The 13250-nt window shown below is 38.8% G+C and overlaps 2 protein-coding genes across 2 annotated transcripts; both read right to left on the minus strand.

The window, feature by feature from the left end:
• Window positions 1–365: 365 nt before the first annotated feature.
• Window positions 366–3297, minus strand: LOC133863448 (glutamate--tRNA ligase, cytoplasmic). Its single transcript, XM_062299378.1, is given in 4 exon segments — window positions 366–742; window positions 1898–2144; window positions 2146–2360; window positions 2613–3297. Coding segments are annotated over 4 exon segments (1323 nt in total). The 5' UTR covers window positions 3255–3297; the 3' UTR covers window positions 366–523.
• A 212-nt stretch (window positions 3298–3509) lies between these two features.
• LOC133863447 (phytochrome A-2) lies at window positions 3510–9554 on the minus strand. Its single transcript, XM_062299377.1, has 5 exons — window positions 8888–9554; window positions 5984–8048; window positions 4827–5643; window positions 4041–4331; window positions 3510–3839 (listed from the first exon to the last, which is right to left on the minus strand). Exons 2-5 carry the CDS (start codon window positions 8037–8039, stop codon window positions 3629–3631), a joined length of 3375 nt encoding a protein of 1124 aa, XP_062155361.1. The 5' UTR covers window positions 8040–8048; window positions 8888–9554; the 3' UTR covers window positions 3510–3628.
• Window positions 9555–13250: the final 3696 nt, after the last annotated feature.

Genomic DNA, 13250 nt, shown 5'->3' on the forward strand with positions numbered 1-13250 from the left:
TAAATGGACAAAACAGCTTACAGATTTAACTGGTCGCTAGGTTGTTCGAAATGACATTAAGACGTGCAGCTTTCATGGTAGAAACCGAGAGGTCCGTTCGCTATGAAGTTTGGTAGCAAGTTTGAACAAGATGCATCATTGAGAGACTTAAGACCTCCGTTCGGAAAGACGTTTACTAGATGGTTCGGACGTTTAGCCCCATGGGAGAAACAAAGACCTTCGCTCGAAACTATGGATTTGACCCTAATGGTTTCACGACCTTAAAAAATAGTGTTGTAAAAAAATGTTTGGAGGGAAGAGTTGAAAGAAAAATGTTTTACGACCTTGAAAAGAGTGAAAACAATTTTATGGAAAAGAAGAAAGTGTTTCACGGTTGATCAAGTTTTCCAAAGTGCAACCAAACACCAAAAAATATTGAAATTTCATGAAAATGTTTTTATGTCAAAACAAAACCTAAATTAACAGTGACGTTTGATAAAGGTAAAAAAATCCCGCGAAACTGAATAATTCGAATGTAAATGTTTTACTTCAAACAGGTCTGCTGCCTGCCATCTGGGATCGCAAATAAAACTACAGGCTTTGAAAGCCTAATAAAAGGAACATCACATCTGAAATATTTTTTCCCCTCCAGCTGCAGTATCTCTCCCCGCTGCAAATTCCGCATGTTGGAATACCATAAGGCCGAGGTCCCCCTTTTCGTGCACGGGTTAAAAACATCCAGGAAATCATCTCCTTCTTTAAGCTGCAATCACAAGTTACAAACTAACATGTATCATACTTTCCCATGCAGAAATCAATATATTTTTTGTCAGGCAGCCACGTCAAACATCTGAAACAGTTTAGACACCATACAATCCACCTTCAATTTCTAAAATGTGTGGAACATGTGCACAGTACCTAAATATACATTAGTGCATGGTTTACATTTCCTATTCGCTCAAGACATGTTAGGATATCAATGTTTATGCGACTTCGTCATAGAAAAGAAGCCCTATCATTTTTGCCACATGCACATAACTAAAACCCTGGGGTCCATGGAATTATGGGTGCTTGTCCCTATTTTGACTCTTGTATTGAGAATCACAATAGGTGTACCAGTAATTGTATGGTTAGAAAGAGAAACATCAGCAAACAGGTACCACTATTGTCATGCCAGGCTAAGAAAATTACATGGCTTCTTCTGTGAGGATGCCATTAAGCAACCAAAAGAGACCTTCAACTAGCAAGAAAGCTACCCACCCAGATTTTTACTTACAAGTTGGGAGATTCCATCCATGAAGTATTCGATAAAGAGAATGTGAGTGAGAGAGTGAGAAGGACTTGGACAAGTCAACGGATGACGCACTACCCAACAGAGTGCAAGGAAGATTTGCCCACTTACCACTGAAACCCAACAAGAACAGAAGAGAAAGAGGAAGCTTTATATTCAGCCTCTGGACTCGATTAGCCACCACAGCAGGACCTTCAGCCAATATTCCTCATTAATGACAACTCCCAACCAAGGGCAAGCACTATTTATTGATCTCTTTATCACAAGGCAACAACTTATTGGACTGTCACAAGTAGCACATATGACATAATGTTCCAGTGACTAGATTCACGAGTTAATAAAAGAAAGCATACTTGTTATTTAAAAATTTGGACAAATATGACATACTGTGACATCTGAGTCCATGTCATCAGATTATAACCAAGAAATAACCTAGAGAAAGATCTTGTCAGAATGAAGTGTATCAACAAAGCAATGGTCCATCTGGTTGTGAACTTAACTTTTCCACTAATTTTTACTATTCAATATGAAGATAAAGCCTTGTATTGACACTCCAGAATTAAGCACTGTATGAAACTTACATTTCCTGATTGAAAAAGCTTAGGTTATCGGTTAACTAGCACGTACCTTCTTTGTAATTAGGTAGTCAAACTCCACCAGTGTGACATTAACTAGTTCACTTGTTTCAGGTAGCCAAGTAAGCTTCAACTCTGTGTTCTTGACAGATCCTTCAAGGTGCAAAACCCCTGTCAACTGTGTGACGTTCCCATCCTGGCCCTTCTCTATTCTCTTTACTATGGCATTTCCCCAATCCATGAAGGTTATTTCCTCATCTACTGAGATGGATTCAGCATCAGCATGGTCAATCCATATCCTCTGTGTATGTTGTACACTTCTCCCCAGCATCTTCATATTTCTTATGCCTAGGTATGATGCGGACAAATGGCTCCTCAGGACCATTTGTCAGGGCCAACAGCACACACCTTTCATTAATGACAGCAGTATGTCTGAGGCACACAGGATCAATGATCTTCTTATTAATGGTCCAGAGTTTATCCCATTCCATCAGATTCAGATTCTTTGATGTTCCCTGAAACAGAATAATACAGGGATAACTAATAACCTTTTCATGGAGATGACAATCTAAGAATGACTCTCTTGTACAATAAACCAGAGCAAACCTACGAAGAACAAACAGTTTCACAATCTGGAACTAATCACACAGTTGTAAGAAACATGGAACAAATATAGAAGAATTTGAATCTGAATTTTCCATGAACACCTTTTTTTTTCTCACATTTTTCATGTCAGTAATGAAAGTTGTATCAGTGCTTGAAATTACCTGTTCAAGAATAAATTGTATCACTGCTTCAACTTGTAGACCTCTACGAATAATTCCTTGGACTGTTGGAAAACGAGCATCATCCCATCCATCAACCTTTCCATTTTCAACAAACCATAGAAGCTTACGCTTGCTAAGAAGTGTATACACCATATTCACCCGGCTAAATTCATAAATGTGAACCTTTCTTACTCCCATATCCTCTTGAATCCGGTGATACTGAGCACGGATAATATTATCATTAGAAAATCTAACAACCATAACTGCGACTGAAAAATCTCTCTCAATTGTAACAACAAAGCATTGCAGGGAAACATGCATTAAAGGAAACTGAAACTGAGCCAAAAACAAAGTTTCCACCCAATTATAATATAACACAAGGGCAGGAAGACTAAATCTAAATCCCACACAGAACAACAAATAAACTAAAGCTGTAACAGAAAAACAACAAAACACAACTACAAGAACTGATGCTGAAGCGGGATGAGCGGGCGGAGGAGGCTGACGGATGCGTGAGACCCACACGCCGGCGCCTGGCCAGTAGAATCGGATGAGGAGGCCGGCGGCTGGAAGTGGGAAAGCCGGTGAGCAAATGCGTGGTGGCAAAATTAGATCTAAAAACCCGTCTAACCAATTCAGCATCTTGGACGATATCCTTAACAGACCTTATGCAGAAGGTTTTTCCATACCAGCTCCTTCTCCCTATGCTGTGCTTGAAGCCACTAAAGCCTAAAGGAGCAATTTATTAGCTCTCCTCAAAGCCAGATTGCCCGAGAAGGAACATGGAAAGAATCCATCAAAGAGTAAATCACACCAATCTAAGATTTGCCAAGCAATGGTGAAGAAGATTATAAAACATAGCAACACCTGCTTATTTACAGGTTGAACCAACACAAATGTCCAAGAAGATAAATAAATAAATGAAAATCACATAGCAAGTCAAATACAACTTTGAGTTTCTGTTCCCCTGCAACTGTACATAACAGATTGCACAACATTTTCTCCTTGAAAATCCTTTACGCCTGCAACTTATGTGCTGCAGCAAGTTCAACAGAAATGATGAAGGTTGATTTGCCTGCTTCCCTCAGATACTGTACATCTCCATTCATGAGCTTTAATAACTTTCTGCTAATGAGCAGGCTGATGCCCTCCTCAGATGCATCTCCATCACTTCCAAACATCTGGTTCAGCAATGCTTCTGGCACCCCTCCGCCTGAATGTATTATCCTGATCCAAGGAATAAATTTTAAGAGGCTATGATTTGGGATGAATATAAATAGACTAAACAGTCCATGTGAACATAGAAGTCAGAAGCAAGTAAATACAAGTTTCATCTATTCACAAGGTGTATTTGTCCTTGTCATCTATTCACAAGCACAACTGGAGGTGAAAAATATATTTATGGACTCGTGCCTGAGTAGTTACTACCTGAGCTCAAGATGTGCAAGATGAACAGATTGCCCCAACTGATCTTTGGTCAAACTGGCTACAAGAATGAGGTGGCCTCCAGTTGCAGTGTAGTTGACTGATATCGACAAGAAATCAGCTAAGACCTGTTGAAGCCTAAGACTATCACCATATAAGGTTTCATTCACAATCTCCTTTGCCACATCATTGACCATTCGGATTCCCTTTCCATTGCTGTTTGTCATGACTTGACTTATAGAGGCAACCAGTACTTCATTCAGTGTAAACTCAACCATTTCGAGATCCAAGTAGCTGTAGATAATTCATAAAACAAAGGGGAAAAAATATTAGATTACAACAGATCATAACAAGAATTAAAAATGAAGAAACAGAGTTACTCCCTCTGTGCAATAGCAAGCATCTCTTCTACAGAAGAAATGTGGGTGTTAAAACCAATAACCTTCTTGGTGTATAAAGACAGATAAAATCTGATGCATAATTTTACCAGAAGTTTTTCTCACTCTAGGTGTTCCGATACTAGTAATAATGCATTCAGAATTGATATAATAGTCAATCTAAGAACCCAGCCCTGATCATTGCAGGGAAATAAAATGTAGCAGCATAAAGATGTTTCAGGAAAAATTATCTAAGTGTTTTCCTTGTATAAGGTATTTATTTCCTCCATTGTCATGACGCAATACAGAACAAAGTGCAGATTACAGAATTTTTTTTTTTGAGAAATGCATGTAGTTGTAAATATGTCGAAGGGAAGAAAAGTCACTCTATAGAGATTAAATATAATCATACCCTTCAATTATGCTATCAAGATCTGAGTCATCAAGAATCTTGCTGAGCTGGCGCTGGCACTGGGCACTAGTAAGCAGAAGCTCTTTCTGTTCAAATCCTAACTCAGAACACTCCATCATTTTCCGAGAAAATATAATCCCAGACAGAGGATTCCGTATCTGCCTTTTTATATAAGCCAATGCTTTCAATCTCTTCAAGGCAGTTTGCTCTAATAAACGCTGGACATTAAGTGCTTGTTGCAGCTCTTGGCTAGCAAGCTGCAAGAAGCAAAAGACTCCAGTGACTGCACCCTCTCTATCCAATTTCTTACTCACACATAGCAGGCATTCTACATACTTTCCACTCCGAGCAAAGAAACCAAAAGAGACCTTTTCAGGTTCCTGACCAGTCATGGCATTATTAAGTACAATTCCAAGGTTTACAAAAGCTTCTTGATTCTTGAGACGACAGCATGCCGTGTGTGTCCCAAAAACCTCTCCCAAAAGCATTTTATCTATAACTTCTTCTCGTGTCCACCCACTTAACTTTGTCATTGCTGGATTCCACTCAGAACACCACCCAAATTCATCCGTACCAAATATTGGGGGGATCAAAGGGTTTGGGTTTTGTACAATAGCTTTGTAATCACCTTCAATCCGAGTGAACTTGTCCATAACTATCTTCTGACCAGTGATATCTTGGGCCACAAAACAAACACCCACAACAGTATCTCGAAGATCCCTACTTGCGCAAGCATTCACTACTAAGCTGATGGGACCAGAATCACTCTTAGACCCATGCGTTTTGATCTCAAATTGGATATTCTGCTCTTCATTGCCTGATCACACAATAAGGTAAAAGAACATTATCAATAAATGCAATAAAAAAAATATCGATCCCTCTGTCTCATGCAGGGCAAACAAATCTCATCCCACTGACCTCCCTCCTGCCTTTCTTTCTCCAATCTCAGTTTCCTATCTTTTGAGAATACAAATGTACCAGAAAGTCTCTTCAGCTCTCAATTTTATGCACATACATGGATTTAGATAAGATAGTATGCACATGCCCGACTGCTCACACGCACATGCACATACTCGCTCATGCTTATGCATGTGTATATTACAAGTATGAATTGATAATTTAATGAACTTAGAATATAAAAATGGATAGGGAGATACCCTGCAATGCCAAGTACAACATCCTCTTGACTGTATCAGTTGAAGAATCTTCCACAAGTGTGAGCAAATGCTTTCCGATTGCTTTATCAACAGGAAGACCAGTTAAATCAGCAATCTTTGTGTTCCACCCATTAATCAGCCCATCAACATCAACTGCCAGAATTGGCACTGTGGCCGTTTCAATTAAACGGACCATCTCACTTGTCACTGCTTCTAGTTCTTGCATCCCTTCAATTTTGAGGTCACTGAGCTTCATATGGATGGCATTGGTGCTTATATCCATTGTTTCAATATCTTTGAATGCATTCCTCAAGATAAGCTGCAGAGAATGGATTGCATCCATTTCATAGTCCTTCCAGGGTAAACTCCTTGTCTTCATAACTTCAAGGAAAGCCTTGAATGACGATCTTGGGTGCATCCTCATACCATCATCCTTCTCACCAGGTTCATGCTTTGCACCACTCCATCGAATTTCTGCAGCAGTGTGGGATCGAAACCAGAAAATCATGTCCTTGGAAGTTATCCTCACAGCTGCCATTCCACATACTACATCACCAAGAGCAAGAGCCTCCGGGAACCCTGCATCATACAAGCTATCTGTACTTAAACCTGTTGAATCCATATGGTACTCTGAGAGCCATGAGGCTATGTCATGCAGCTGGAAATCACTTGGAGTTACTCCCAGTCTCCATATCTTGTTCTTGTACAATAAAGCAGCTCCATCACACTTCACAAGATCCATTATATTTGGGCTCTGTGACACAATTCCCAAGGGTGCATCTCGCATCAGCAAATCACACAAGAGTGTTTGGGTACGCAAGATGTTCTTCTCAACAATTTGATTTTCCAACTCCAATTCCTTATTCACATGGATGGCAAATACTTGAGCTAGAAACTCACAGGCATACCTAAGAGGGAATGGAACAAACCTCGGAGTTGTGTTATGGCATACTACTAAACCCCAGAGTCTCTTTCTCTTTTGTGGCTGCACAGAATTAGAACAGTCTCCCTCTTCATCCCCCTCATTAACTACAACTGCCATCACTAGAGAGGCGATGGAATTCATATTCTCCATGTACTGCAAATGGCAACTGTGCGGTGCCCTTAAGGTTGAACCACACAACGTCGGATCAAATGGAAGCTTCTCATCTTGAAGCACTTTCACATGTCTTGCATGACAATCAACAATCATACGGACCTTATTCTTCATAAATAAGAAGCGTGCGGCCTGAGGGATATCGGTAGCTGGATAATGCAAACCCAGATATGGTTCTAGTCCTGGCTTTGTGATCTCAGAGACCACTTCCCCATGATCGTCATCATGAAATTTATATGCCATCACCCTGTCATAACCAGTGAGTTCAAAAACCTCTTGAACCATTGTATCACAAAGCCTTACCATGCTGCCACTTGGTAATGACTGCAATCGGGTAATTGCTTTCGCCGCAAGCTTGTATGATTGCAGGGCCCCGGCAGCAGTCATGGGGACTTCATAAGGCTTGACCGGCTCGAAGTCGATGATCAAACTACCCGTTACCCGATGGACAATTGCATAAAAGGGCTTCCCAGATGTCTTGCAGTGAACTAAGATGGGATTCAAGAGAGAAACCTCCCAAAATCCCAGGGCCTTTTGCAATGCAGAGGCACTGGGGGCAGTGAATATGGTTCTCACATCTGTTCCAATGCCGAGAACTGGGTGGTCCCCAACGCTTGGGACTGCATGGCTGACCATAGTCAGCATTTCAGGAGCATTCTCACTGTATGCAATGACTTTGAAAGTTTTCTCATCCAAGGCTAGCAAGCAACCAAATGGTTGGATCAGCTTCCCTTTCTGTATGTGATGGAGGTAAGCTGTTGTTACTTTGTCAGTCCTAGGTTGTTGATCTCCGCTAACTGCCCCGGTAACCCGCACTGAGCTTGAGTAATCAAAAGAATCACCTGACTCCTCAAAATCTGCATGGAGCTTTGCATCGACAGTGGTCTGCACAATGATCCTAGCACTGTGTCTCGAGCGCCCTGAATTGCTTGACGAGTGGCTGGGCCTTGAAGAAGACATTTATGCAAACTGAAAAAATAAAACAAAAGAAATAAAATAATCTGAAACCCCATAAAACCTATCAAAAGGATTACCGGAATGTTGATACTGGTAAATAATTACATAGTTATTGTTGCGATCATTGTTATCGTAATCATGTTCACATGGTCATTGTCGCAGTAGTTATAGAGCATGCGAACTTTTATGAATATACTTTCATGATGCCCCAAAAGTCACAATTGTTAAAATTCTACATGAAGCATCCAAGATAAGGAAACTCAATGACAGATAAAGGGAAAGTCTTTTCATAGCTTAGGCAATTGTAGTACGTCTTTTCCATTAGTAGTAAAGCAAAGATGATCTTTGATTGCATGAAGTATATCTCCATTAACTAGATCAACATACCAAACAGTACAAAAACAAAGATGCCCCACGTTGATCTTTGATTCTTTGAAGTATATTTGCATTAGTGACAGCAACCTAGTAAACAGTATCAACAAATAACAACAGAATTGCATATCGCTTAAAAGACACCACTTTATTGATGAATTATGAAGCCAATTATATGACACTTTAATAAAGTAAGCATTTGAATCATATGCTAAGGGTAGTTGTAGTTCAGCTAAAACAAAAGTCAAAAAGAGAAGCGGTACTACAGCTGGTAAATTGAAAGATGAAAATAACTCATACAGGGGCTATGACAAACAATAATTTCCAAATTTAGAGACCTACACAGACATTCTAAGAACGAAACTTGCTGGGAAAAAAAATCCCAAGTAGATGTTCATCCAAGGGAAGAATTATTTGTCACCCAAAATAACAAATAGAAAGAAAGAAAGAAAGAGCAGAGAAATGGAAAACATTCTAACCTTGTTATCTGTTGAGCTGCAGGAAGGGAAAGCCAATTCTCTGAGAACTAGTCTGGCCAAACTGATATGAAAACAGCTTGGAGAAAGTTTTAAAGAATCCAAAGTGTGTCCAGGAAACCCCGACCCATTCATGGAAAACCCCACAACATCTCGATCACTGCCTCCACTGTCTCTGCCCTCCCTTTAATCCCAGCACTTCGCACTTTGCACTTAGCAGGGACCACCGGGAGTAGTATTATTAGTGTTTCTTAAAGATATACACACTCACAGACAACTTCCTTGATGGGTTCACAATTATTTATGTAACATTCTTCAAGACATGGATCCAAGAGAGGGAGGGAGTCTCAAGCTGAAGCCATGATAGGGAAAAAGAAAGCCATATTTATGGGGGCGGTTCCGTTTCCAAAGAAGGATAATGGAGGTCGTTCATCGCATCCATAAATAAAATAGCACGATCTCGAATTTCTACTGGTACCTGGCTCTAACAGTACTGAGATCACTTTCTATTTTAGCTCAGTCGGTTCCCATAAAAATAAAATGGAAAAAGAAAAAAAAAAGTCCAACCAAAATATATGCATATGAACAGAAAAAAGTTGAAAGTGGGATCACACCCATGATGATAGATGAAAGGAAGGAGACAGTTGGGTTTGTTTGGGGTGAGGATGAGCGTACAGTAGCGCAACAAGGTCGGATAGTCGGGATGGCCCATGCTTTTGGACACATTATACCAAGTAAACAACAAGAGAGTGAGTTATGGGAGTCACGTGTAGGCCTCAATCGTGTGTCAGACTGAATGAACAAGATAATGGGTATTCGCAATGGCAATGTGTGCTTTTGGTGTAGGACCGTAGGTGGCGGTGGGTCAGTTTCCGGATCAACGGGGAATGTGACGCGGACACCAGATTTGGTTGCCCGTACTGAAGAATATAGGCGTGGCAATTACGTTTATGTTTGATTGTTTTCCCTTGATCCGTTGAGTAAAATCTCATTTCTTTTTCTTCTTTTTAAGGGCTTAATTTAACAACCTTTAGTTTAAGTTAGGTTGACCTGCTTGAAGATAAGGGTTTGTAATCGTTTGGTTTGCTCAGGAAAAAAAAAAAAAGAAAAAAAAAAGAAAGAAAGGGTTCCTTGGTTCATAATCAGCAATATGCTTCTGGAATATCATTTAATTTCTGAAATTAAAGCAAGTAGGATGAATTGTGATAGCCCAGAATTCTCGAGGAAACCTGCTTCATGTGCGTTCAATTTTCTAAAGAGCTTGAATCGCATCAACACACATCTTGGATTCCCACGTTAAAATCAGTTTACTAATGGTATGTGGCATTCAGATCCTGTTTTTATAAATTAAATTTTTATCCCACAACGCCGGTCACAAAGAATATTCATGGGATAAAAATATAGTATATGGTATTACTTTTTTATTATTAGGCTAATTGCTTTGGGATTAAAAATTAGCCAATCAAGCTGTTCCACAATTCTCTGCATTTTTCTACGAGCAACGTAGACTTCCAGTAAGATCTTTCTTCTTTCTACAAGAAGCTACTACGTGCTTTACATGTTACATGATTTCCACAAAGCTCCTATCTTTTGCCTGTAGTCTCTTGAGCATAAATATATCTTTTCATATGCTTTAAAGTATTCCAGAGTTTTTTTTTTTTTTTTTTTTTTTAATGCTCACCAGTGCTTCCATAAGCATCTCATGATCATTTTAAAGTCATGGACAAAGAAATATTAAATAACAAGTAAACATAAAAAAAAAAAAAAAAAAAAAAAAAAAAAAAAAAAAAAAAAAAAAAAACCAGAAATCCTGCACTGAGCAGTCTAAGCTGCTTTTTTGCTCGAGGGTATCCCCAGTCTCTGTGGTTTAATTTCTTCTTTGCGGTAGAAGGGTTTATGATAAAGCATCTGGCGAACGTTTCCAAGAGAATAAAATATTAAACAATATAACAACCTGGTTTGAATGGGAATTTCCAAAAATCTTATATAATATAGAACCATGCTAATTTGTGCAAGAATTATTCCTCTAAAACAGAAATCAAAGATGCTAGTTGCAGTGTCTTTAAGCACTCAAAAATTCAAAATTTTAGGATCCTTCAAACCATTTTTCAATCATAAGACACTTCTACTCGAGAAACAATTTGTTAATTAGCTCCGGAAATTGAATTCATCTCCACATCCCCATCAACAAAAATACTGTCCTCCAAAAGTTTCAACTAGTCCAAAGAACCTTTTCAGATCAGGAATGATGCGAGTTCTTCCCTTGATCAGCTATGGTCTGCATAACTAATTGGCCTAAACTGAATTTTCCTAACCACATGCCACCATCAGTCCTTTAAGAAGCCTCCTACTTGTCTTAAACTTTGGTAATAGAGAATCGAACCAGCTCATGTTTCTAAACCAAAAATATTGTCATGCAAAATAAATTTGCACATTGGGGCTGTCAGAATTAACAGAAGGTATGCTTTGCAAAGGGAATCTTAAACATAGACTAGGAGCACCACTGAAAAATGTTTCAAGCATATAATTGCTATTTGCATATATGCTGTACATGATCCTTAAAGAGATGAGCAAAGAATAAAACGTCTATGGGTAGACTTTAGAATCTTCATTTCTCATGGGGCTTTTGGAGATTTCTACCAAACAAGTTATCCCATGCCTTAACAAAGTGCTAGCATAGGAAATATTCTCCATTGTATTCAAATTTCAAGCGATGCTGCCACAAACCAGGAATATAACTCTCAGGACAAAAAAGAAGGTTTTCCAACATCGTACTGATAATCATAGTAGTCCAGTTAGTAAAATGGCTCAGCCGATTACTTGACAAATTAACAAGTGCAGTGAAACCACTGAGGTGTTCAGATAAGCCAGTTATCAGAATGTGCAACAACTACAAGAAACTAGCTAGAGAAAGAAACAAAAGGGTTCTTAGAGGCCAGAATACAAAATATTTCATTTCTCATCAGGCTTTTCTAGAAATTTGAGCAATGGAAGTCATCTCATGTTCTAAACTAGATTGTTGTAGAAATTTTGAAAGAATCTTAGCGTCACTTAACAGAAATTAGGTTTACTACTTTAAGAGGTCCTAGGCTTAATTCTTGCCACTTACAATTTAATTATCAAGAAAGAATAAAAAACAAGAGAAAAGTGTCAATCCTATAGAAACTTTGATGTTTCTTTCGTTACCTGGCATAAATATGTAATTGCCACCAACTAGGAATAGTACCTCCAGAACCAAGAAGAATCAATAAATTTTCACGGTTTCCGATATCAAAATTGATGATCAAGGACTAGATAACAGGGAAAATTATATGGTTTCTTCATCAAAATGTCATAGTAATATAATGGCAAATTGGCTCAGCAGCCTGGTAAAATATTAAAAACTCATCTAGCTGAAAACCATAAAATTGACCAATCAGAAGAATTGAACATTCCGTGAAACTAGCAAGACACTCTAAAAGTTACTGCTTACAACAAGAACTCAATGGAAGTTCAGAAAAGATTCGCAAGACAAGTTGTCTTATATGCCGTGGATTGTTATGATTACCATTTCTCCAATATCCTGTGGAGTGGCATGGGCTGCCAACAATGAACAGCACATCCTAACATCTGCCATTCACTACACAATTGAACACTCAAGGTACACTAATAAGTCACATTACCTGACCCAAAATGCTACAAAATATCTTTAAAGAGAACTGATGCCTCCAATTATGGGAAACAATGGTATATATCAATAAATAATGGAAGGAAAGATAAAACACACCACAGATGTTATCTCTGTACCGATGCGAGCAAGACTACCTTCCCTAGATGCAGATAATATATTGGCAGAATTCACAATTAGATCAACCAAACGCAAGTTTGATAGTCTTCAGTATCTCTCAGAAATAAGTAGCAAATAATTTTCTAAAAAAGTTTAGGTCCTATTCCCTAGAGTCTATGTTCAGCTTGTCCAGTTGCGTCCTACCTAAAGTGTGAGGTGGTATTTCTTTTAATCATACCCGAAATATTCAACAACAAAGACCCTTGTGAATTCAGAAAAGGGACCAACTTGGTAGGGGGGGATTAGGACTCATCTTCCTTTTAGGGGGGGATTAGGACTCATCTTCCTTTTATCTTACAAAATATAATATGGATCCAATATAATATACTCAAAAACACCTCTTAAAAATCAGTCCAACGGATTAAGTCCTCCACCAAAGAGACATTGGCCATGGATCTCCAGAGTACTGCCCCATACCCCATTAATTTAGCAGGAAAGAGGCATGAAGCAAGGAACAAAACGTAGAAAATATACAAATTTGATTTATATATAGTCTACAGAAAATGAGAAGATAAATTTATATAAGTTTAAGAAAAGTAT

Source organism: Alnus glutinosa, chromosome 3 (genome assembly GCF_958979055.1).
Source record: "Alnus glutinosa chromosome 3, dhAlnGlut1.1, whole genome shotgun sequence".
NCBI classification, from domain to species: domain Eukaryota; kingdom Viridiplantae; phylum Streptophyta; class Magnoliopsida; order Fagales; family Betulaceae; genus Alnus; species Alnus glutinosa.